At 39.1% G+C, this 22,446-nt stretch overlaps 1 protein-coding gene across 1 annotated transcript in view; it reads right to left on the bottom strand.

The window, feature by feature from the left end:
* The window catches only part of LOC117702322 (telomere repeats-binding bouquet formation protein 1-like), a gene marked incomplete at its 5' end in the record, with an annotated part of 48,647 nt that overhangs the window by 7,367 nt on the left and 18,834 nt on the right, over window positions 1-22,446 (bottom strand). Inside the window, 4 exons of the mRNA XM_034493536.2 lie at window positions 1,574-1,639; window positions 2,324-2,470; window positions 16,556-16,648; window positions 16,897-16,961. Coding sequence (XP_034349427.2) covers window positions 1,574-1,639; window positions 2,324-2,470; window positions 16,556-16,648; window positions 16,897-16,961 — 371 coding nt within the window. The remainder of the gene's footprint in view (window positions 1-1,573; window positions 1,640-2,323; window positions 2,471-16,555; window positions 16,649-16,896; window positions 16,962-22,446) is intronic.

Here is a 22,446-nt window from a genome sequence, read left to right as displayed (position 1 = left end):
AAGTAAATTTTAAGTAGCTTTCAAGGTTTGGAAGTGAAAATAACAAAATAAACGTTAAGATAAAATTGCTTGCTAGATATACCAAGTCTAAAAGTCTGTACACAACAACAGTAAACAACAGAATAGTTCCATTAATATTACTAATTTCCAGATGACAATAACAAGTAATGGACTCCATTGCCATGTTCTTTATCTGAAGGTATTAGCTTACTAGGACTAGAAGAATATAATAATGCTCTTGAAATCTCTTTGATAAATTGGAATGGTGAAAAGCCAGAAAAGTAACCTTATGGTTAAATTAAGATTATATAATCAATCAATCAATCAATCAGTTAGTATGCATAGAAACCAGAGGTCAATGTTGAGTTTCTTCCTATTATCACTTGTCACCTTGATTTTTTTTTCAGACAGGTTCTTTTGCTAAACTGAAATTGACCCATTGGCAGGACTGTATGGCCTGCTAGATTTTGAGGGCTATGCCTGTCTCTGCCCTCCCAGGACTGGGATGATAGATGTTCCAGCATGTGCAGTTTATGTGGGTGCTAGAGATCCAAACTCGGGTCCTCATGCTTGTACAGCATGTCACCAGCAGGCTCGTATCCCCACTCCTTAAAATCTCTATAAGCTGCCAGCTGGTGGTGGCAATGGCCTTTAATCTCATCACTCAGGAGGTAGAGGTAGGCAGATCTCTGAGTTTCAGGTCAGCCTGGTCTACAGAGTTAGTTCCGGAATAGCCAAGAAACCCTGTTTCAAAAAACAAAAACAAAACAAACATTCCTAAAAACTAGCTTATTAAGATTTTTGTTTTTAAACAGGAAATTAAAATTTATTCCATTTGACTCTTCAATTTTTATCATTTAAAATACCATAGTTATATCAATAGAAAGAAGCCTTCTGTAAAGTCTCTCTGAAGTACTTGTACATAGAATAACTTGCTTAAAACTTGAACCAGAGGATATAGCAAGTGTTTCTAGATGTCTTGCATTTGAATCAAAGTTCTGTGATTTACCAGCTGAGTAACATAATTAAGGGAAATAACAGCTATAAAACAACTTACATATAGCAGATATTTAATAAATGTCAGGGCTAGAGAGATAGTTTGGTTGTTAAAAGCACCAGAGGATTAGGGTCAAACTCAACACATACATGGCAGCTTATAACTGTCTACAACTCCAATTCCAGGGGATCTAATACCCTCTTTTGGCCTTATAGGCATTGCATGCACACGCAGCTCATATAGAGAGAAAGAAAGTAACAAAGGCAGGAAGGAAGGAAGAAAGGGAAGAAGGGAGGGAGGGAGGGAAGGAGAGAGGCAGGGAGGGAAGGAAGGAGGGAGGAAGGGAGCAAGGGAAGAAGGAAGGAAGATAGATCAGTTTCAGTTTCCTAGAGCTCCTTCCCCAGATGGCAGGCAGCAAGTAAACACACACCATGAAGGAAGGAAGAGGGTGTCTCTTTTCAGTAGGTTTAATCTCATATAAGCCAAGGGTTATCATTTTAAATAGTTAATTCAGCTGCTCTCTTCTTTTTAGGAATATGTAAAATTTAAGCTTATTTAAAAATTAAATATATTTACTTAGTTCTTCAGAGGCAGTAGATTCTTTACTAAGCAGTCTTCTTCTACAGGGTGTCAGCAAAATTTCTGAAAAATACAGAAAACAGTATACTTAAAATAGTAATTTAAGTAGTTACATATCAATTCTGTTAGTTGATACTTATTACTCTCTTCTAGTAGAAATCCTTAGTGAACTATAAATAATTTTGTTTATTCATTATATTTCTTACTGTATGAGACTGTTTGGCCTGGTTATATACCACATTTATATCTGGTGGCTGTAGAAGTCTGAAGAGGGCTTCCCTGGAACAGGATTCCCTGGAACTGAGTTAGAGATGGTTGTGAGCCACCATGTAGGTGCTAGAACTGAACCTGGGTCATCTGCAAGAGCAGTATGTGTTTTTAATGCTGAGCCATCTCCCTAGAACCATCTCTTTGTTTGTTTGTTTTTCAAGACAGCCCTGGCCATCCAAGAGCTAGCTCTGTAAACAAGGCCAGCCTGCCTGCCTGCCTCCTGAGTGCTGAGGTAAAAGATATGTGCCACCACACCCAAAGGCTGAGTGTAGGTGTGTGCCACCATGCTGAATTTAGGAAGACTTTTTCAGCAACTACAGAGCTCAATCTACTTTAGAACATCTCTTTTTACTTGTTATTTAGAGATAGGTCTTTCCTTTCAACATTACTTTATACCATAGTCAATAAACTTAATATCTTAGATGATAGTTCAGAATGTATAGCCATAATTACAGTTAAAGTTACTGACTGAATTACTTTTTGCACAGATAAATGTTTTCCTTAGTTCATTTTTATATTTGTCTTCAGCTTCCATAATGACTTTATGATGATCACATCGGTATGCACAAGAGTGCAAAAGCTTGCTAAAATTTCGGCTGTTGAGTTTTCTTACTACTATGCAACCTAAAAGAAAACAAAATAAGTTGATGTACAGATGTTACAAAAGTATATACTAATAACTGTGAAATCAGATAGCTTCTATGAGAAAACTAAATTAGAAATTTATAAGTATTTCAAAAAACCCAACCCATCCTATAAAGAAAATAATTACAAAGAAGTGTTGGGGCAGAGGTGTGAACAGTTATGGCCACACAAAAAGAAGCATCCAACCCACTGTAGTGTCACATGCACACAACCCTAAGTACTTAAAAGGCCAGGGCAGGAAGGCAGGAGGTTTGCAAGTTCAAGGCTAGCTTAGGTAGTTTTGTGAAACCTATCTCAAAAAAAAAACCAAACAATTAAAGGGCTTCTACAAGTCAGTGTATAGTGCTCATGTAGTGTGTGTGAAGGCCTGGGTCCAACTCTCAGGACTGAAAACAGAAAAGGAAAGAGCCAACCAAGGATTATCTCAGTTGGTAGAATATTTGTCCAATGTGCATAAAACCCTAAATTAACTCCCTAGCACAGCATAAAATTGTGCACACATTGTACTCCCAGCATTTAGGAAGTTCTTGGCTATCCTTACATAGTGAACTGGAGGCCAGTCTGGACTATATAAGACTCTGTCTCCAATAAACAGAAAAGAGAAAGAAACAAGAAGCATCTACACTGGTTTGGTTTTGAGCTATTAAGGGAAGGTACCTAAAGAAGTTGTGTGGTTTAACTGAAAGGTCCTCCATAGTCTTAGTGTTTGAATACTTGGTCCCTAGCTGGCAATGCTCTTTGAGAATGTCAGGAAGTGTGTCACTGGAAGTGGGCTTTGAGAATGAAAAGACTGGTGCCATTCCCAGTGCATTCTCTCTGCTTCCTTCCTGTGGCTCAAGATGTGAGCTCTTAGCTCATGCTCTGGAACCTTCCTTCTGTAAGATGCCTTGGTGTTGTTTTTCACAGCAACAAAAAAGTAATACAGACATGACCTTTATGCTCAATCATTTTTTCTATTTGCCTTAAATATTATTATGGAACAATTTAAACACCTAAAAGGAATGGCCAGAGTACAACAAACATCTGTGCAAACTTTACCCAGTTTCAAGATTATTAAATCACAGAAAATCAAATTTTGTTGACATCTTCCCATTCTAATGTACCCATGAGGACTATGGAATTTGCATTAAATGTGTCATTATACATCTCTAAAATAAGGACTCTGCATTTTAAATATATAAAACTACCACCTAAGAAAATAATACTTACTATAATCTAAATACAATGCCTGTCTTGGTTAGGGTTTCTATTGTTGTGAAGAGACATGACCACAGCAACTCTTGTAAAGGAAAACATTTAATTGGGGCTGGTTTATAGGTTCAAAGGTTTAGTCCATTATTGCCATGGCAGGAAGCATGGCAACATGCAGGCAGACATGTTGCTGGAGAAGGAGCTAAGAGTCCTACATTTGGATCAGCAGGCAGCAGTGAGGTAGTTTGAATAGGAATGGTGCCCATAGACTCATGTGTTTGAATGACTGGTCCATACTGAGTGACACTATTACGTGGCTTTGTTGGAGTAGGTATAGCCTTAAAGGAAGTGTGTCACTATGGGGGTGGACTTTGAGGTCTCCTATGATTAAGCTATGCCCAGTGTGACACACATTCTTGATCTGCTGACTGCTGATCAAGATGTAGAACTCTCAGCTCCTTCTCTAGCACCAGGCTTGCCCTCATAATTCCCACCATGAAAATAATGCACTAAGCCTTTGAAACTGTAAGTTAACCCCAATTAAATGTTTTTCTTTATAAGAGTTGCTGTGGTCATGGTGTCTCTTCACAGTAATAGAAACCCTAAGACAAGCAGGGAGGGCAGGAGGGAGGAAGGAAAGGAGGGAGGGAGAGAGAGGGAGAGAAAGAAAGAAAGAGAGAGAGAGAGAGAGAGAGAGAGAGAGTGCTGGATTGAGCATTTGAATTCCCAAAGCCCACTCCCAATGACATACCTCCTCCAACACAGCCACATCTACTCCAACAAAGTCATACTTCTTAATGCTACTCTTTAAGCAAACAAATATCTGAGCCTACAGGGGCTAATCATATTCAAATCATCACAGTGCTCAAAGGTTTTTGTTTGTTTGTTTATTTGTTTGTTTTGCTTTGGAGAGAGAAGATTTTGCTTAATAGCCCTGGCTAACCTTGAACTTGCAACAATGCTCATACCTTAGCCTCTTGAGTATTGAGAGTACAGCCATGCATTATTGGCCTTAGCTCAAAAACAAACCTTCTCATTTTCTCACTTCTACCTTTCTCTTCCTCCTTGCTCTCCTTATCTTTACTTTTTTTGTTCCAAAATTTTGGTTCTTTGAATCATGATCCAAACAAGACCTACCATTACATTTGGTTGATATTATTTTTGTTTATTTGTTTGTTTCTGTTACTAGGATCAAATTCAGAGTCTTATACACTGAATATGTATTCTACCACTAAGCTATAACCTAGTGTTCAAGTTAATTTAAATATATTATTTATCCTCTCTGCCCTCCTTACCATTTAATTGTGAAAGAAGTGATCTGTGCCATGGCTTCTCAAAGGATGTGCTGGTTACATGCTAGTTGTGTCCATTAAAGATGTTTTTATAGAGCCAGGAATGGTGACTTTGTATATAATCTCAATACTCAGGAAACTTTGGTATAAAGATTATGAGTTCCAGATTATGAGGCCAGTTTGGGTTATATAGTGAGACCCTGTCTCTAGACAGACATAGTGAGACATTTTTAAAAAATGTTTTTTATGTACTCTTAATGATTCATCAAATTCAGGTTCAAGTGTTTTGCTAAAATTCTTCATACATAGTATTCTGTACTTCTCATTGTATCATATAAAACGGAAGGAAAGTATCTGTGTGCACACATGTTTATGTAGGTGAACATGCACATGTATGTGTGTATATGCATGTGGAAGCAAGAGGTCAACTTCAATTGTTATTCCTCAGGAGCCAGCCATCCACCATTCATTCATTCATTCATTCATTTGGAAGAAAAGTCTAGGACCTGGAGAAATATCACAAGTATATGCCAACTTGAGACCTATTCCATGGGCAAGCACCAATCCCTGACACTTTTAATGATACTCTGCTATGCTTGCAGACAGGAACCTAGCATGACTGTCCTCCGAGAGGCTCCACCCAGAAGCTGACTCAGAAGATGCAGACACCCATAGTCAAATATTGAATGGAGCTTGGGGAATCTTATGGAAGAATAGGAGGAAGAGTTGCAGCCTCTAAAGGGATAGGAACTTCATAGGAAGAACAACAGAGTCAACTAATCTGAACCCTTGGGGCTGTCAGAGTCTGAATCACCAACCAAAGAACATACATGGGCCAGCCACACACATAAGTAGCAGATGTGCAGCTTGGTCTTCATGTGGGTCCCGAACAACTGGAGCAGGGGGCTATCTCAAAACCTGTTGCCTGTATGTGGAATATGTTCTTCTAGCTGGGCTGCCTTGTCTGGCCTTAGTGGGAGAGAAAGTGCCTAGCCTCAAGAGACTTGAAGTGCCAGGGTGGGGGGATACCCAGGGGGCCCCCAGCTGCTCAGAGGAGAAGGGGATGGGGGATGGGGAAAGGATTGTGGGAGGGGGTGACCGGGAGATGGACAGTGAAAAGAATGTAAAGTGAATAAGTAAAAAATAAAGTTAAATTAAACAACAACACCCCAAGTATGTGTCAGCTTTTTACATGGCTGCTGAGATGGAAATCAGTTCTGCATGCTTGCCAGGCAAATACTTTACCAATTAAGCTATCTCCTCAGTCTCTTCCTCTATCCCTGTCTCTCATACTCAGACCAGTGAGTCAAGTAATGTCATAGTGTACATTTATTAGGGATGACACATGTAGTGGTTTGAATGAGAATGCCCCCATAGGTTCACATGTTTGAATACCTAGTCTCCAGTTAGTGGAGCTATTTGGGAAGGATTAGGAAGTATATGGCCTTGCTGGAGGAGGTGTATCACTGGCAGTGGGATCTGAAGTTTCAAAAGCTCAAGCCAGGCCCAGTCTTTTGTCTTTGTCTCTTTGTCTCTGTATGTCTGACTCTTTCTCTCTGACTGCTTCATGTGGATAAGGATGTAAAATTCTCAGCTATTGCTTCAGTACCATGCTTGCCAGCTGCCATGCTTCCTGCCATGATGATCATGGACAAGTCCTCAATTAAATCCTTTCTTTCATAAGAGTTACCTTGGTCATGGTATTTCTCCACAGCAAATAGAACAACTGAGACAACACAGCTTCTTAATTTTATATTAAACCTACATACTATCACAATCATTTCCTCTTCCACATTGATATTTTATGTGGTCCTTACTTTTTTTTTGTTTTTTTGTTTTGTTTTGTTTTTGAGACAAGGTTTCTCTGTGTAGTAATGGCTGTCCTGGAACTCACTCTGTAGACCAGGCTGGCCTTGAACTCAGAAATCCACCTGCCTCTGCCTCCCAAGTGCTGGGATTAAAGGCGTGCGCCACCACCACCCGGCTGGTCCTTACTTTTTGATCACAAAGATTTCTAAAACCTAGCTTCATAAGAATATATTATCATAGCTGGGTGGTTTTAATCTCAACACTCAGGAGGCAAAGGCAGACAGATCTCTGAGTTCAAGGCTAGCCTGGTCTACAGAAAGAGTTCCAGGACAGCCAGTGCTACACAGAGAAATCATATCTTAAAAAATAATAGTAAAAAAAAAAAAAACAAAGCAAAACAACAACAAAAGAATATGTTATCAGGCAAGGCACAATGTTATATACACCAATAGTTCTGGCTTCTTGGGAGGTGGAGTTAAACCAGGAGGATCACTTAAGCTCATAAATTCCCAGGCCAGCCTAGGTGTTATATAAATATCTCATCTTTCAAAAACAAAACCTAAAATTTTATCAAGTGTCATTAATATGATGAATGTGGTACAATGTAATGCTTCAGTGTTGAAACTGGGATCTACTTTGAGTTAGAAGTATGGTGTACCACACACTACCACCAACATCAAAATAACAGGAAGTAACAATCATTGGTCATTAATATCTCTCAACATCAATGGACTCAATTCCCCAGTAAAAACACACAGGCTAACAGAATGGATACATAAACAGAGCTCATTATTCTGCTGTATATAAGACACACATCTCAGCAACAAAGACATTATCTCAGAATAAAGAGCTGGAAAAAGGTTTTCCAAGCAAATAGACCCAAGAATCAAGCTAGAGTAGCTATTCTAATATCTAATAAAATAAACTTTCAACTGGAAGTGATCAAAAGAGTTGGGGAAGGACATTTCATACACATCAAAGGAAAAATTCCCCAAGAGGACATCTCAGTTCTGAACATCTCCCCCAAACACAGGAGAACCCACATTTGTAAAAGAAACATTACTAAAGCTTAAATCACAAATCAAACCCTACACAAATTAATAGTGAGAAACTTCAACAACCCACTCTCAGCAATCAACAGGTCATTGAGACAGAAACTAAACAGTGAAATAATAAAACAGAGGTTATTATTCAAATGGACCTAACAGACATCTATAAAATATTTCACCCCAAAACAAACAAGTATACCTTCTTTTCGCATCTCATGGAACCTTTTCTGATTCTGGGATCTTTTTTGTTTGTTTGTTTGTTTTTTGTTTTTCGAGACAGGAACCTTTTCTGAAACTGATCATATAATTGGAAATAAAAGCAAGCCTCAACAGGTACAAGAAGATTGAAATAACACCATGTATCTTATCAGATCATTATGGATTAAAGCTGGATTTCAACAACAACAGAAACAACAGAAAGCCTACATACTCATGGGAACAGAAAAACATTGTAGTCAACAATCACTGGGTCAGGGAGGAAATAAAGAAATTGAAGACTTTCTAGAATTCAATGAAAACGACGGCACAATATACCTAACCATATGGGACACTATAAAAGCAGTGCTAAGAGGAAAGTTCATAGCACTAAATGCCCTCATAAAGAAACTGGAGACTTCTCACACTATTGAATTAAAAGTACATCTGAAGGCCTTAGGGGTGGGGAAAAAAGAATAAAACACATCCAGGAGTAGACAGCAGGAAACTCAGGGCTGAAACCAATCAATTAGAAAAACAAAGAACAAATCCAAGAGCTGGTTCTTTGAGAAAATCAACAAGATAGATTAAACCCTTAGCCAACCCAAAAAGGGACAGAGACAGTGCCCAAAGTAACAAAATCAGAAATGAAAAAGGAGACATTAACAATGTACTCACTGAGGAAATTAGGTCTCACTGAATCATTAGGTATCACTTTACAAAACTGGCAAATCTAACTGAAATGGATAATTTTCTAGATAGATACCAATTACCAAAGTTAACTCAAGATCAGGTAAACTATCTGAACAGTCCCATAACCCCTAAGGAAATAGAACTGGTCATTAAAAGTCTCCCAACCAAAACAAACAAACAACAACAACAAAAACCCTCGGTCAGATCGATGTAGCACAAAATTCTACCAGACTTTCAAAGTAGATCTAATGTCAATATTCCTCAAACTATTCCACAAAATAGAAACAGAATATTGCCAAACTCATTCTATGAGGCCACAGTCACCCTGACACCAAAACCACACAAAGACTCAACAAAAAAGAGAATTTCAGACCAATTTCCCTTATGAACACTGATGCAAAAATATTCAATAAAATACTAACAAATTGAATGAATCCAAGAGTACATCAAAGACATCATTTACCATGATTAAGTAGGATTCATCCCAGGGATGCAGGGGTGGTTCAATATATGAAAAAAAATCCATCAATGTAATCCACTATATAAACAAATGGAAAGGAAAAACCCACATGATCATCTCATTAGATGCTGAAAAAGCCTTGACAAAAATCTAACACCCCTTCATGTTCAAATTCTTGGAAAGCTCAGTGATACAAGGCACATACCTAAACACAATAACAGCAATATACAGCAAGCCAATTGGCAACATCAAACTAAATAGAGAGAAACTTAAATAAATTCTACTAAAATCTGGGACAAGACAAGGCTGTCTAATTTTTCTGTATCTCTTCTTTATGAATCTTGCAGTTCTAGCCAGAGCAATTAGACAACAAAAGGAAATCAAGGGGAAACGAATTGAAAAGGAAGAAGTCAAAGAATTGCTATTCTCAGAGGATATGATAGTATACATAAGTGACCCCAAAAGTTCTCCTAGAAAATTCCTACAGCTGATAAACATTTTCAACAAAGTAGCTAGATACAAAATTAACTTTAAAAAAAAATCATCAGTGCTCCTCTATACACATGATAAATGGGCTCAGAAAGAAGTTAGAGAGACAAAACCCTTCACAAAAGCCAAAAATAACATAAAATATCTTGGTGTAACTCTAACCAAGCAAACAAAAGACCTCTATGACAAGAACTTCAAGTCTCTGAAAAAAAAAAAAAAACTGAGGAAGATATTAGAAAATGAAAAGATCTCCCATGCTCATGAATTGGTAGAATTAACAGAGTGAAAATGGCCATCTTATCAAAAGCAATGCAATCCCTATCAAAATTCCAACAAAATTCTTTACAGATCTTGAAAGTACAATTCTCAATTTCCTGTGGGAAAAAAAAAAAAAAACCCAGGATAGCTAAAACAATCTTGAACAATAAAAGAACTTTTGGAGGCACAACTATCCCTGACTTCAAGCTGTACTACAGAGCAATAGTAATAAAAACTACATGGTATTGTTAACAGATAGGTTGTTCAATGGAATCAAATTGAATACCCAGAAATAAACACAATTTATGAACACTTGATTTCTGACAAAGAACACAAGAACATACAATGGAAAAAAAGAAAGCATCTTCAACAAATAGTGCTGGTTTAATGGATGTCTGCAAGTGGAAGAATTCAAATAGATCTAAACTCATCACTTTGCACAAAACTCAAGTCCAAGTGTATCAAAGACCTCAACATAAAACCAGACACACAAAATTTAATAGAAGAGAAAGTAGGAAATAAGCCTTGAATGCATTGGCATAGAAGACGATTTCCTGAACAGAACACCAATGACTTAGGCTCTAAGATCAACAATTGATAAATGGGACATCATGAAACTGAAAATCTTCTGCAAGGCACAGGACACTGTCAATAGGACAAAATGGCAGTCTACAGATTAGGAAAATATCTTCACTAGCCCTACATTGAACAAAGGGCTAATATCCAAAATACACAAAGAACTCAAGAAGTTAGACACCAACAAACCAAATAACCTAATTTTAAAATGGGGTACAGAGCTAAACAGAGAATTCTCAACAGAGAAATCTCAAATGGCTGAGAAGCACCTAAAGAAATGTTCAATGTCCTTAGTCATCAGGGAAAGATAAATCAAAATGACTTTGAGATTCCACCTTAAGTCTATAATGGCTAAGATACAAACCTCAAAGGACAGCACACACTGGTGAGGTTGTGGAGCAAGAAGAACATGCCTTTATTGCTAGTGGGAATGCAAACTTGTACAACCATTCTGGAAATCACTTTGTTGGTTTCTCAGAAAACTGGGAATAGTTTTACCTTAAAACCTAGCTATACCACTTCTGGGCATATACCCAAAAAAATGTTCCACCATCCCACAAGGACTATGTTCATAGCAGCCTTATCTGTAATAGCCAGAAACTGGAAACAATCCAGATGTCCTTCAACTGAAAATGGACAAAGAAAATGTGGTTAATTTAAACAAGGAATACTACTCAGCTATTAAAAAACAAGGCTATCATGAATTTCACTAGCAAATGAATAGAACTAGAAAATATCACCCTGAGTGAGATAATCCATACCCAAAAGGACATGGTATGTACTCACTGATAAGTAGATATTAGCCATAAAGTACAGGATAACCATGCTATAATCAATAGACTCAATGGAGCCAAATAACAAGGAGGGCCCAAGGAAGGATGGTTCAATCTTTCTCAGAAGAGGAAATGAAATAGATATTGGAGGTCAATGGAAGAAGGGAACTGGGTGAGAGAATGGATGGGGAGGGGATCAGGGCAATGAGAGATCAGATGTAGGGAGAGCAGGGGAGAGAGAAGGGAAATCAGTGGTGGGGGGCAGGGGACCAATCTCTAGGATGTGCTAGAAACCTGGGATGGGTGGAGGTCCCAGGGGCTATATGAGGAGGACTCTAACTGCGACTCCTGGCAGTGAGAGATATGGATCTGGAAGTGGCTACTCCCTCTAGCCAGGCAGGACTCCCAGTGGAGGCTAAGGACAGTAACCTACCTACAAGACCTTCAACCTAACATGTGTTCTGCCTATAAGAAGTGCAGGGATAAAGATAGAGCAGAGATAGAGGGAATGGCCAATCAATGACTGCCCCAAATTGAGCTCATAGGCAAGAACCAATCCCTGATACTATTAATGATACTCTCTATGCTTGCAGACATATAACTAATATATAATATAGCCTAATATAACTGTCCTTTGAGAGGCACCACCCAGCAGCCAATGGAAAGAGATGCAGAGACCAACAGCCAAACAGATGGAACTCGGGGAGTCTTATGGAAGAGTTGGGAGAAGGACTGGGGAACCAGAAGAGTACAGAGACTCCACAGGAAGACCAACAGAGTCAACTAACTTGGACTCTTGGGGGTTCCCAGAGCCTGTATCATCAACCAAAGAGTGAGCACAGGCTGGACCTAGGCTCCTGCACATATGTAGTGTATGAGCAGCTTGGTTTTCATGCAGGTCCCGCAAGAATTAGAACAGGGACTGTCCCTGAGTCTGTTGCCTGCCTGTTGGATCCCATCCCCCTCTATGTCCACCTTGTCTGGTCTCAGTGGAAGAGGAAGCACCTATTCCTGCAGTGACTTGTGTGTGTGTTAATATGTATGGGGGCTAACATTCATAAGGGGCTCCCCCTTCACAAAAGAGAAGGGGAGGGTACAATGGGGGTAAAGGACCTGTGTGAGGGGGTACTGGGAAGAGAGGGGAGCTAATTTCTTATATAAAGTGAAAAAGTAAATTTAATATAAAAAACTAGGAGCTTGTTCTTTGAGAAAATCAACAAGATAGACAAACCCTTAGCCAGACTAACCAAAGGGCACAGAGACAGTATTCAAATTAATAAAATCAGAACTGAAAAGGGAGACATAACAACAGAAACTGAGGAAATTAAAAGAAACCATCAGATCCTACTACAAAGGCCTATACTCAACAAAATTGGAAAATCTGGATGAAACGGACAATTTTCTAGACAGATAACAGGTACCAAAATTAAGTCAGGAACAGATAAACCATCTAAACAGTCCCATAACCCCTAAAGAAATAGAAGCAGTCATTAAAAGTCTCCCCACCAAAAAAAGTCTGGGACCAGATGGTTTTAGTGCAGAATTCTATCAGACCTTCAAGGAAGACCTAATACCAATTCTCTTCAAACTATTCCACAGAATAGAAACAGAAGGAACACTACCCAATTTATTCTATGAAGCTACAATTACACTCATACCTAAACCTCACAAAGACCCAACAAAGAAAGAGAACTACAGACCAATCTCTCTTATGAATATTGATACAAAAATACTCAATAAAATTCTTGAAAACCAAATCCAACAACACATCAAAACAATCATCCATCATGATCAAGTAGGCTTTATCCCAGGAATGCAGGGATGGTTCAATATTCAGAAATCCATCAATGTAATCCACTACATAAATAAACTCAAAGAAAACACATGATCATCTCATTAGATGCTGAGAAAGCATTTGACAAAATTCAACATCCCTTCATATTAAAAGTCTTGGAAAGATCAGGAATTCAAGGCCCATATCTAAACATAGTAAAAGCAATATATAGCAAGCCAGTAGCCAAAATCAAACTAAATGGAGAGAAACTTGAAGCAACCCCACTAAGATCAGGGACTAGACAAGGCTGCCCACTCTCACCCTACCTATTCAATATAGTACTGGAAGTCCTAGCCAGAGCAAGTAGACAACAAAAGGAAGTCAAGGGATACAGATAGGAAAGGAAGAAGTCAAAATTTCACTATTTGCAGATGATATAATAGTATACTTAAGTGACCTTAAAATTTCCACCAGAGAACTCCTAAACCTGATATACAACTTCAGCAAAGTGGCTGGATATAAAATCAAACAAACCGGTAGCCTTCCTCTACTCAAAGGATAAACAGGCTGAGAAAGAAATTAGGGAAATAACACTCTTCACAATAGTCACAAATAATATAAAATATCTTAGAGTGAATCTAACCAAGCAAATGAAAGATCTGTATGACAAGAACTTCAAGTCTCTGAAGAAAGAAATTGAAGAAGATCTCAGAAGATGGAAAGATCTCCCATGCTCCTAGATTGACAGGATTTAGTAAAAATGGCCATCTTGCCAAAAGCAATCTACAGATTCAATGCAATCCCCATCAAAATTCCAAATCAATTCTTCATAGAGATAGAAAGAGCCATTTGCAAATTCATTTGGAATAACAAAAAACCCAGGATAGTGAGAACTATTCTCAACAATAAAAGAACCTCTGGGGGAATCACCATCCTTGACCTCAAACTGTACTACAGAGCAGTAGTGATAAAAACTTCACGGTCGTGGTACAGAGACAGGCAGGAAAATCAATGGAATAGAATTGAAGATCCAGAAATGAACCCCCACACCTATAGTCACTTGATCTTTGACAAAGGAGCTAAAACCATCCAGTGGAAAAAGGACAGCATTTTCAACAAATGGTGCTGGCTCAACTGGAGGTCAGCATGTAGAAGAATGGAAATCGATCTATTCTTATCCCCTTGTACAAAGCTCAAGTCCAAATGGATAGAAGACCTTCACATAAAGCCAGATTCACTGAAACTAATAGAAGAGAAGTTGGGGAAGACCCTCGAATACCTAGGCACAGGGGAAAAGTTCCTGAACAGAACATCAATGGCTTATGCTCTAAGATCAAGAATCGACAAATGGGACCTCATCAAACTGCAAAGCTTCTGTAAGGCAAAGGACACCGACAGTAAGACAAAACGGCAACCAACAGATTGGGAAAAGATGATTACCAATCCTACATCTGAGAGAGGGCTAATATCCAATATATACAAAGAACTCAAGAAATTAGACTCCAGGCAACCAAATAGCCCTATTAAAAATGGGGTACAGAGCTAAACAAAGAATTCTCAACTGAGGAAACTCGAATGGCCGAGAAGCATCTTAAGAAATGCTCAACACCCTTAGTCATCAGGGAAATGCAAATCAAAACAACCCTGAGATACCACCTCACACCAGTCAGAATGGCTAAGATCAAAAACTCAGGTGATAGCAGATGCTGGCGAGGATGTGGAGAAAGAGGAACATTCCTCCATTGTTGGTGGGATTGCAAGCTGGTGCAACCACTCTGGAAATCAGTCTGTGGTTCCTCAGAAAACTGGACATAGCATTACCTGAGGACCCAGCTATACCACTCCTGGGCATATACCCAGAAGATGCTCCAACATATAACAAGGACATATGCTCCACTATGTTCATAGCAGCCTTATTTATAATAGGCAGAAGCTGGAAAGAACCCAGATGTCCTTCAACAGAGGAATGGATACAAAAAATGTGGTACGTTTACACAATGGAGTATTAGTCAGCTATTAAAAATAATGAATTCGAGAAATTCTTAGGTAAATGCATGGAACTAGAAAATATCCTGAGTGAGGTAACCCAATCACAAAAGAACACACATGGTATTTACTCACTGATAAGTGGATATTAGCCCAAAAATCTTGAAATAGCCAAGATTCAACTCACAGACCATATGAAGCTCATGAAAAAGGAAGACCAAGTGTGGACGCCTTGGTCCTACTTAGAGTAACAAAATACTCAAGGGAGCAAATATGGAGACAAAGTATGGGACAGAAATTGAAGGAGGGGCCATCTGGAGACCATTCCACCTGGGTATCCATCCCATGAGCAGCCACCAAAGGTAGACACTGATGTGGATGTCAGGAAGTGCATACTGACAAGAGCCTGATATAGCTGTCTCCTTAGAGGTCTGCCAGAGTCTGACATATTCAGAGGTAGATGCTCACAGCTAACCACTGATCTGATCAAGGGTTTCCCAATGGAGAAGTTAGAGAGAAGACTGAAGGAACTGAAAGGGTTGGTGGCCTCATGAGGAGAGCAACAATACCAACCAACCAGAGCTCCCCAGGGTCTCAACCACCGGCCTGGGAGCACATAGGGAGGGACCCATGATTCCATCTGTATATGTAGGGGAGGATGGCCTTGTCGGGCATAGGTGGGAGAGGAGATCCTTGGTCCCATGAAGGCTGAACACTGAGTTGGGGGGAATTTGAGGGTGGGGAGGTGGGAGTGGGGGGTAAGTGGGGCCACATCCTCATAGAAGCAGGAAGAGGGCGGATGAAATAGGAGGTTCCTGAGTGGTGGGAGGAACAGGGTAAGGGGATAAAATCTGAAACGTAAATATAATATCCAACTAAAAAAAAAAGAAAATGAAGAAATGGTAGGTTGTGAAGAGAAAGGCTGGGGTCAGTGCAACGAGACCTTATAGAAAAAGTCAGTAATGTGGCATGGCACACTACAAATATTAATAAATTGTAAATATAAAACTATATATAGTATACTTAATAGCTGTTTAGAGCATAATACAGAGTAAATATTTCTCTATTCTCTGAAAATATATTTGTCTTGCACATTTATTTATGTTTTTTGTTTTTTGGTTTTTTTGTTTATCGAGACAGGGTTTCTCTGTGTAGCCCTGGCTGTCCTGGAACTCACTCTGTAGACCAGGCTGGCCTTGAACTCAGAAATCCACCTGCCTCTGCCTCCCAAAGTGCTGGAATTAAAGGCGTGCGCCACCACTGCCTGGCTTGTTTTGCACATTTAAAGTTATAGATGGTGTTATGATAAAAACAAAACAATAAACAATAGACATACTAGTTGCATTTACTCATGTGGGCATGGCCTAATACAAAATAGAGAACATTAAGTTGAATGCTTTCATTCAAAATTCACATTGTCATTTACTCAAAGGAGATGAAATTAAGGCAGAAGTGTTATAGTTAACTAAAAGCAGATACAGATTCAATTATAAAATTATTATAAATAAAAAATATTTACCTGAGCACCCACGTTTTAACATTCTGGAACAGCTGTCAGTTACTTGAAAACCAACTTCATTATCTATTATGTCTAAGCACAATGTAAATGGATCTGAAAAAAATCCAAAACATAAGATTTTGTTTAATGAAAAGGTTCTGAAATTTATTAAGTCTCAGATTTTCATGCATTTTCTCTCAGTACTACATCTAAAGAGAAAGATTCTGGATATGAGGCAGTGGTACTAAAGGTGTGTGTACCAGAGTTATATAAGGCAGATGTACCAATTTACATTTGAGTTTTAGCCATCCACTACCTAGTTCCTTAGAAATAATCGATCAATCAAACAGTTTAAATCATACCTATTTCAGGTACCTGCTGCTTTCTCTCTTTGACAGTATGAGTCAGATGTTTAAGGACATGGTCACTAAAAGAAAACAAATACTACATTACTAGAAGTCAAGATTCTGTGGTATGGGGGAAATGTTAAATAGTACTGTGATTCTCAATGTCTGATAGAGCTGGATCCAAAAAAACTTATTGCTATAATCTCAATGTCAAATGTCCCTGAAAAGCCCATTATTCAAGCCCTGGGTACTACTGGGAGATTGTGAGATCTTTAGGAGGTGGGGCCTTGTAGAAGGTCTTAAGGTCACCAGGTATACACCCTTGAAGGAGACTGTGACTCTAGCTTGTCCCATTTCTTCTGTTTCTTGGATCATGAGGTGGATGATTTGCTCCAACAGATGTACTGTCATACTGTGCTTCCATTGTTAGAGATCCCCAAACAAAGGGTACCTATCCCACCATTTCAGACTTTAACTTTCAGAAGCATGGAAAAAAAGAAAACTTTTCCCTTTAAAAGTTAATTGCCTCAGGCATTTTGTTATAATGACAGAAGGCTGACCTGTCATTATAACAAACCTGGCCAAAGTAGGGTCTACAATAGTCATAGAAAACAAGACTCCAGAGAGCAAAAGAAGACAGATGAGAAATATTGTAAAAACACTAACAGAGAGGGTGTCTTAGTCAGGGCTTCTATTCCTGTACAAACATCATGACCAAGAAGTAAGTTGGGGAAGAAAGTGTTTGTTGAGCTTACACTTCCACATTGCTGTTCATCACCAAAGAAAGTCAGGACTGGAACTCAAGCAGGTCAGGAAGCAGGAGCTGATGCAGAGGCCATGGAGGGGTGCTGCTTACTAGATTGCTTCCCCTGGCTTGCTCAGCTTGCTTTCTTATAGAACCCAGGACTACCAGCCCAGGGATGGCATCACCCACAATGGGCCCTCCCCCCTTGATTACTAATTGAGAAAATGCCTTACAGCTGGACCTCATGAAGGCATTTCCTCAAGGGTGGCTCCTTTCTCTGTGATAACTTTGTGTGTCAAGTTGACACAACAAAACCAGCCAGTACACAGGGCTCCTTTTAAAATGTTTATTTTTTTAAACAGTCTTCTGTATCCCAGACTAGCCTTAAACTTGCTCTGTATTAGAGGGTGACTTTGAATTTTTTTTAATCTTTCTGCCTCTAATAAAAACAGGGCCAATACAAGTGTGTGTGTGTGTGTGTGTGTGTGTGTGTGTGTGTATAAGCCTTGGAGCAAGAATGCTGTCCCCAAACACATCTGAGCATTTTGCAGTCTCCTACCCATGAGAAGTAGGTTAAAATTACCCTGAGAATCCTGAGAATGGTCTTGAAGACAGAGCTCCCATGCCACACTCCTAAGCCTCCTAATTTTCTGAATTCTGATAAAAGTGTAAATTTTCCTTTGGCTTTTTTTTTTTTTTTTTTTTTTTTTTTTTTTTTTTTTTTTTTTTTTTTGACAATGGTCAAAAGTCTAAGCATGCTTCTCCTGACACACTCTGGACTTTTCCTCTTTCCTTGACATCCTCCTCCTCTTTCACCACAAAGCTCCAGTTAACCCTATTTGCTCCAAATGCCAGCTTTTGTAGTCCCTAACTCAAAAACACATAGCTTCCCCTCTTCCTCTTCTCCATCTCTCATCCTGGCAGCTGCTGAGATTTACAACTTGCTTAGTCAGTTTTCCTCTCAAACTCTAATAAAATTGTCCTTGAACTTGAAGAAAAAAAGTCTTGCAAAGGAAGAAAGAAGTGACAATGTACTCCACCTGCCTGATATTTAGTGTATCCTGCAATCAGACCTTAAGTACAGCAGTCATCAGACAAATACAAGCAAAGGTTTAAGAAGGAAAGCTGTATGTCTGCATGCTACTTGCTACCTTTGTAGGGCAAAGGGCAGTACTGGAAACAGTACTGGGGGAACTGAAAGAAACCCAGCAGGATGGTGGTACACACCTTTAATCCCAGCACCTGGGAGGCAGAGTCAAAGGATCTCTGAGTTTCTGGTCTATACAGAATTCCAGGGCAGGCAGGGCTACACAGAGAAACCCTGTCTCGAAAACACAAACAAAAGCAAACCCAAATTGACTTTCATTATACTCTACTCCCTTCACCACAGTAAATTTCCAAATGAGTATTTGCAATGTTGCTGACAGTTTCAATGCTTGCAATGTTACTTCAAATATAGGGACTTAGTTTAAGTTTTCTTTTGTAAGCATAGTTTCTAAGATTCAAATTTGATTGTTGTCTTAGAGTTTTGTTGGGGGCCAACTCCTAGCAGAAAGCAGCTATCATCTTTGCAGCCATCTCCGGCCATATACCCTGACAAGAGACTTGTTTTTCTTTTTCTTTTTTCTTTCTTTCTTTCTTTCTTTCTTTCTTTTTTTTTTTTTTTTTTTTGAGACAGGGTTTCTTTGTGTAGAGACCTGTTTTTCAACAGCTTACAACAGCTGATCACACTCTGATAAACATCTTGTTTTTCTCAGATATATCTTGTTTTGTTTAGTGTCCACAGCTGCAAGGCACACATGGTAAAATGTCTCCAGCTGCACTCCCCTGCTTGTGCTTATATACCCATGATTTCCTTTCAATAAAGGGGACTTGATCAGACACCCTGTCTTGTCTCCATTTGTTTCGTCTCTTACCCCTCCAACCCCACTCTCTCTCTTTTGCAGACCCCACTGACTGACCTGTATGGGCCAGGTCAACTGGTGCCCAGCAAGAACGAGAGACCTAGTGAGGGAGGTTACTGGAAAAAGAGTTGACCAAAAATTCAAAAGAGAAACAAAGGTGATCACCACGGGAACTTGCCACTTCAAGACCAGTAAGTCATAGTAACGAAAATGAGGCAAGAAATACGTCAGCAGGAACAGATACAAAAAGGCTTTAAAGACAAGAGAAGTAAACTGCAGGCTGCTCTGAGTCAAGGGAGCCAAACAAATAAATAGAAGAAGACTGCTCTAGGCAGAGAGCCGAACAGAAAGATAGTGTTAATCGGTTGTATTATATTGATTTAACTTTCAAAATGGGTGTGATTCTGAGCTGTGTTGTTCTATTTTTCCTCTGGATAAAAGGTCAATGTAAAGGTTTTTCTGGTTACTGGTTCAAGAATATTCTGATTTTGGAAAAAAGTTTTTTCTATGTGTTTTCAGAAAAGGTAGTAGTTATATTTTCCAGAATATTATGGATCAGACATGACAGAAGTAGGCCTCCAGAAGACTAGATTCCAGAGAATCAAAAAATTTTCTTGATACTAAAATTTGTTTTGAGATTTGTATATTACAGAATACACAGCCTTGGTGAATGGATCTCCTTGTCACCTGCAACTACTGATGTCCTGGACTTCCAGCTGGATGGCTTATCAATTTACCCTTCCCCCACCCCTCTTCTAATAGCTCAACACCTATATTCAGCTTGAAGACATTAATGAAGAGTCGGTGCCCCAATTCCCTGGGCTTGGGGACTAAGGTGGTTAATATTAAGCTTTCTTTCTAGGGAAAAGTAATGGTTTTGTTGGAACAGGGAGGAAGAGCTAAAATTGATTACATAGCCATAAGCTATTGGTAGAAATCTGTATAACTGTTACTAAGATGAAGTTATAATTTCTTAGATGGTACAAAATTTTGATGCAAATTCAAGGGTCTCATTGGTATAATTTCTTCTATTCAAAATTTGTGGGTACAAAGCTTAGACCTTTTACTTCTCCAACAGGGGGAATTGTGTGCTGCCCTTAAAAAAAAGTGTTTTTATACTGACCATTCAGGCATTGTTAAGTCTCTTGTCTCTCAGGTCCATACTGTTCAACAAACTGATGGCTTTTGTACAACAACAGATAGATGCTATTCAAATGAAACCCATATAGGTCCATTATCACAGGCTGGAAATAGGGGACTCTAAAACCTCTGTCATCGAGACTAACTTAACCCTTAACTTACGTGCTAAGCCATATAGTCAATGATGAGTAAGAGAACACCTCAAGACCCCTCTCCCTAACTGGGAGGCCTCATCATCCTAAGACAAGAGCTCAACCAAATGGCTGTTAATATTCAAAGACAGGAAAGGGAAGCTAGGGACTTCTGGCCTAAGACAGGCATGGTTTCCATAAGTTTTCCCAGCCTTCCCTTTTGAAAAAATTAAAAAGGGGGACCTGTGGGGAGCCAAGTCCTAGCAGAAAGCAGCTATTATCTTTGCAGCCATTTTGGGCCATATACTCTGACAAGAGACTTGTTTTTCAACAGTCTACAACAACTGAGCACACTCTGATAAACATCTTGTTTTTCTCAAATATATCTTGTTTTTAGTGTCCACAGCTGCAAGGCACACGTGGTAAAGTGTCTCTAGCTGCACTCCCCTGCTTGTGCTTATATACCCATGATTTCCTTTCAATAAAGGGGACTTGACCCTGTCTTGTCTCTATTCCCACTCTCTCTTTCTTGCAGACACCATTGACCCACGTGGGCCGGGTCAGGGTTTTTATTGCTGTGATGAAACACTGTGACTGAAAAGCAAGTTGAGGAGACCAGGGCTTATTTGGCTTAAACTTCCATGTTGTAGCCCATCACTGAAGGAAATCAGGATAGGAACTGAAACAGGGCAAGTAACTGGAAGCAGAAGTTGATGCAGAGGTCATGGAGGGGTGCTGATACTGGCTTGCTTCACATTGCTTGCTCAGCCTGCTTTCTTATAGAATCCAGAACCATCAGCTCAGGGATAGCAACACCCACAATGGGCTAGACCCTCCCCCATCAATCCCTAATGAAGAAAATGCCCTACAGGCTTTCATATAACCTGATCTTATGAAGGTATTTCCTTAATTGAGGTTTCCTCCATTCAAATGACTTTAGCTTGTATCAAGTTGATATAAAACTATCTAGCACAAGTATTTCACTCAATTTAAAGTCTTCAGGAGCTTAGGATGTAAATCAATTGGCAGAATGTTTGCCTAACATGTATGAAGCCCTGGTTTTGATATCACCAGCACCATTTTAAACTGGGGGAGTGGGGTGGGGTAGTAGTACACACAGTGTAAGTTCAAAGTCATCCTGGACTATACAGGTACTTGAAAGTTTTTGTTTGTTTGTTTGTTTTTTTTTTTTTTTTTTTTTTTTTTTTTTTTGTATTTGTGATTCATGAGATCTTGTTTCAAAAAAAAAAAAAAAAGAAAAAAAGAAAAGAAAAAGCAAAAGTCATTAGTGGTTCCCCATATCCAGTAAATTAAACCCCAAAACCTCAGAACCATGCAAAGCCTTTGATAAACTAACATCTATACCCCTCTTCCAAACTCATCAGTCATTTTTTTTTTTTAACTTTAGAGCTGAGGATATACAGCTCAGTTGGTAGAGAACTACCCAACATCAGCAGATCCTGGGTTCAATCCCTAGCACTGCAAACTAGGTATGGTTATCCTGCACTTGGGAGATAAAGGTAGAAAGATCAAAATTTCAAGGTCATCCTCAGCTACACAGCAGCTTGGGATGTAAAAGATCCTGTCTCAATTTTTCTCCTCTCACATCTATGCTCCTGACAAGCAACACTAATTAAAGGCAGCC

Source organism: Arvicanthis niloticus, unplaced genomic scaffold, assembly GCF_011762505.2.
Source record: "Arvicanthis niloticus isolate mArvNil1 unplaced genomic scaffold, mArvNil1.pat.X pat_scaffold_702_arrow_ctg1, whole genome shotgun sequence".
NCBI classification, from domain to species: domain Eukaryota; kingdom Metazoa; phylum Chordata; class Mammalia; order Rodentia; family Muridae; genus Arvicanthis; species Arvicanthis niloticus.
Note: the sequence above shows the minus strand (reverse complement) of the source record. Positions and strands in the feature narration are given on the sequence as shown.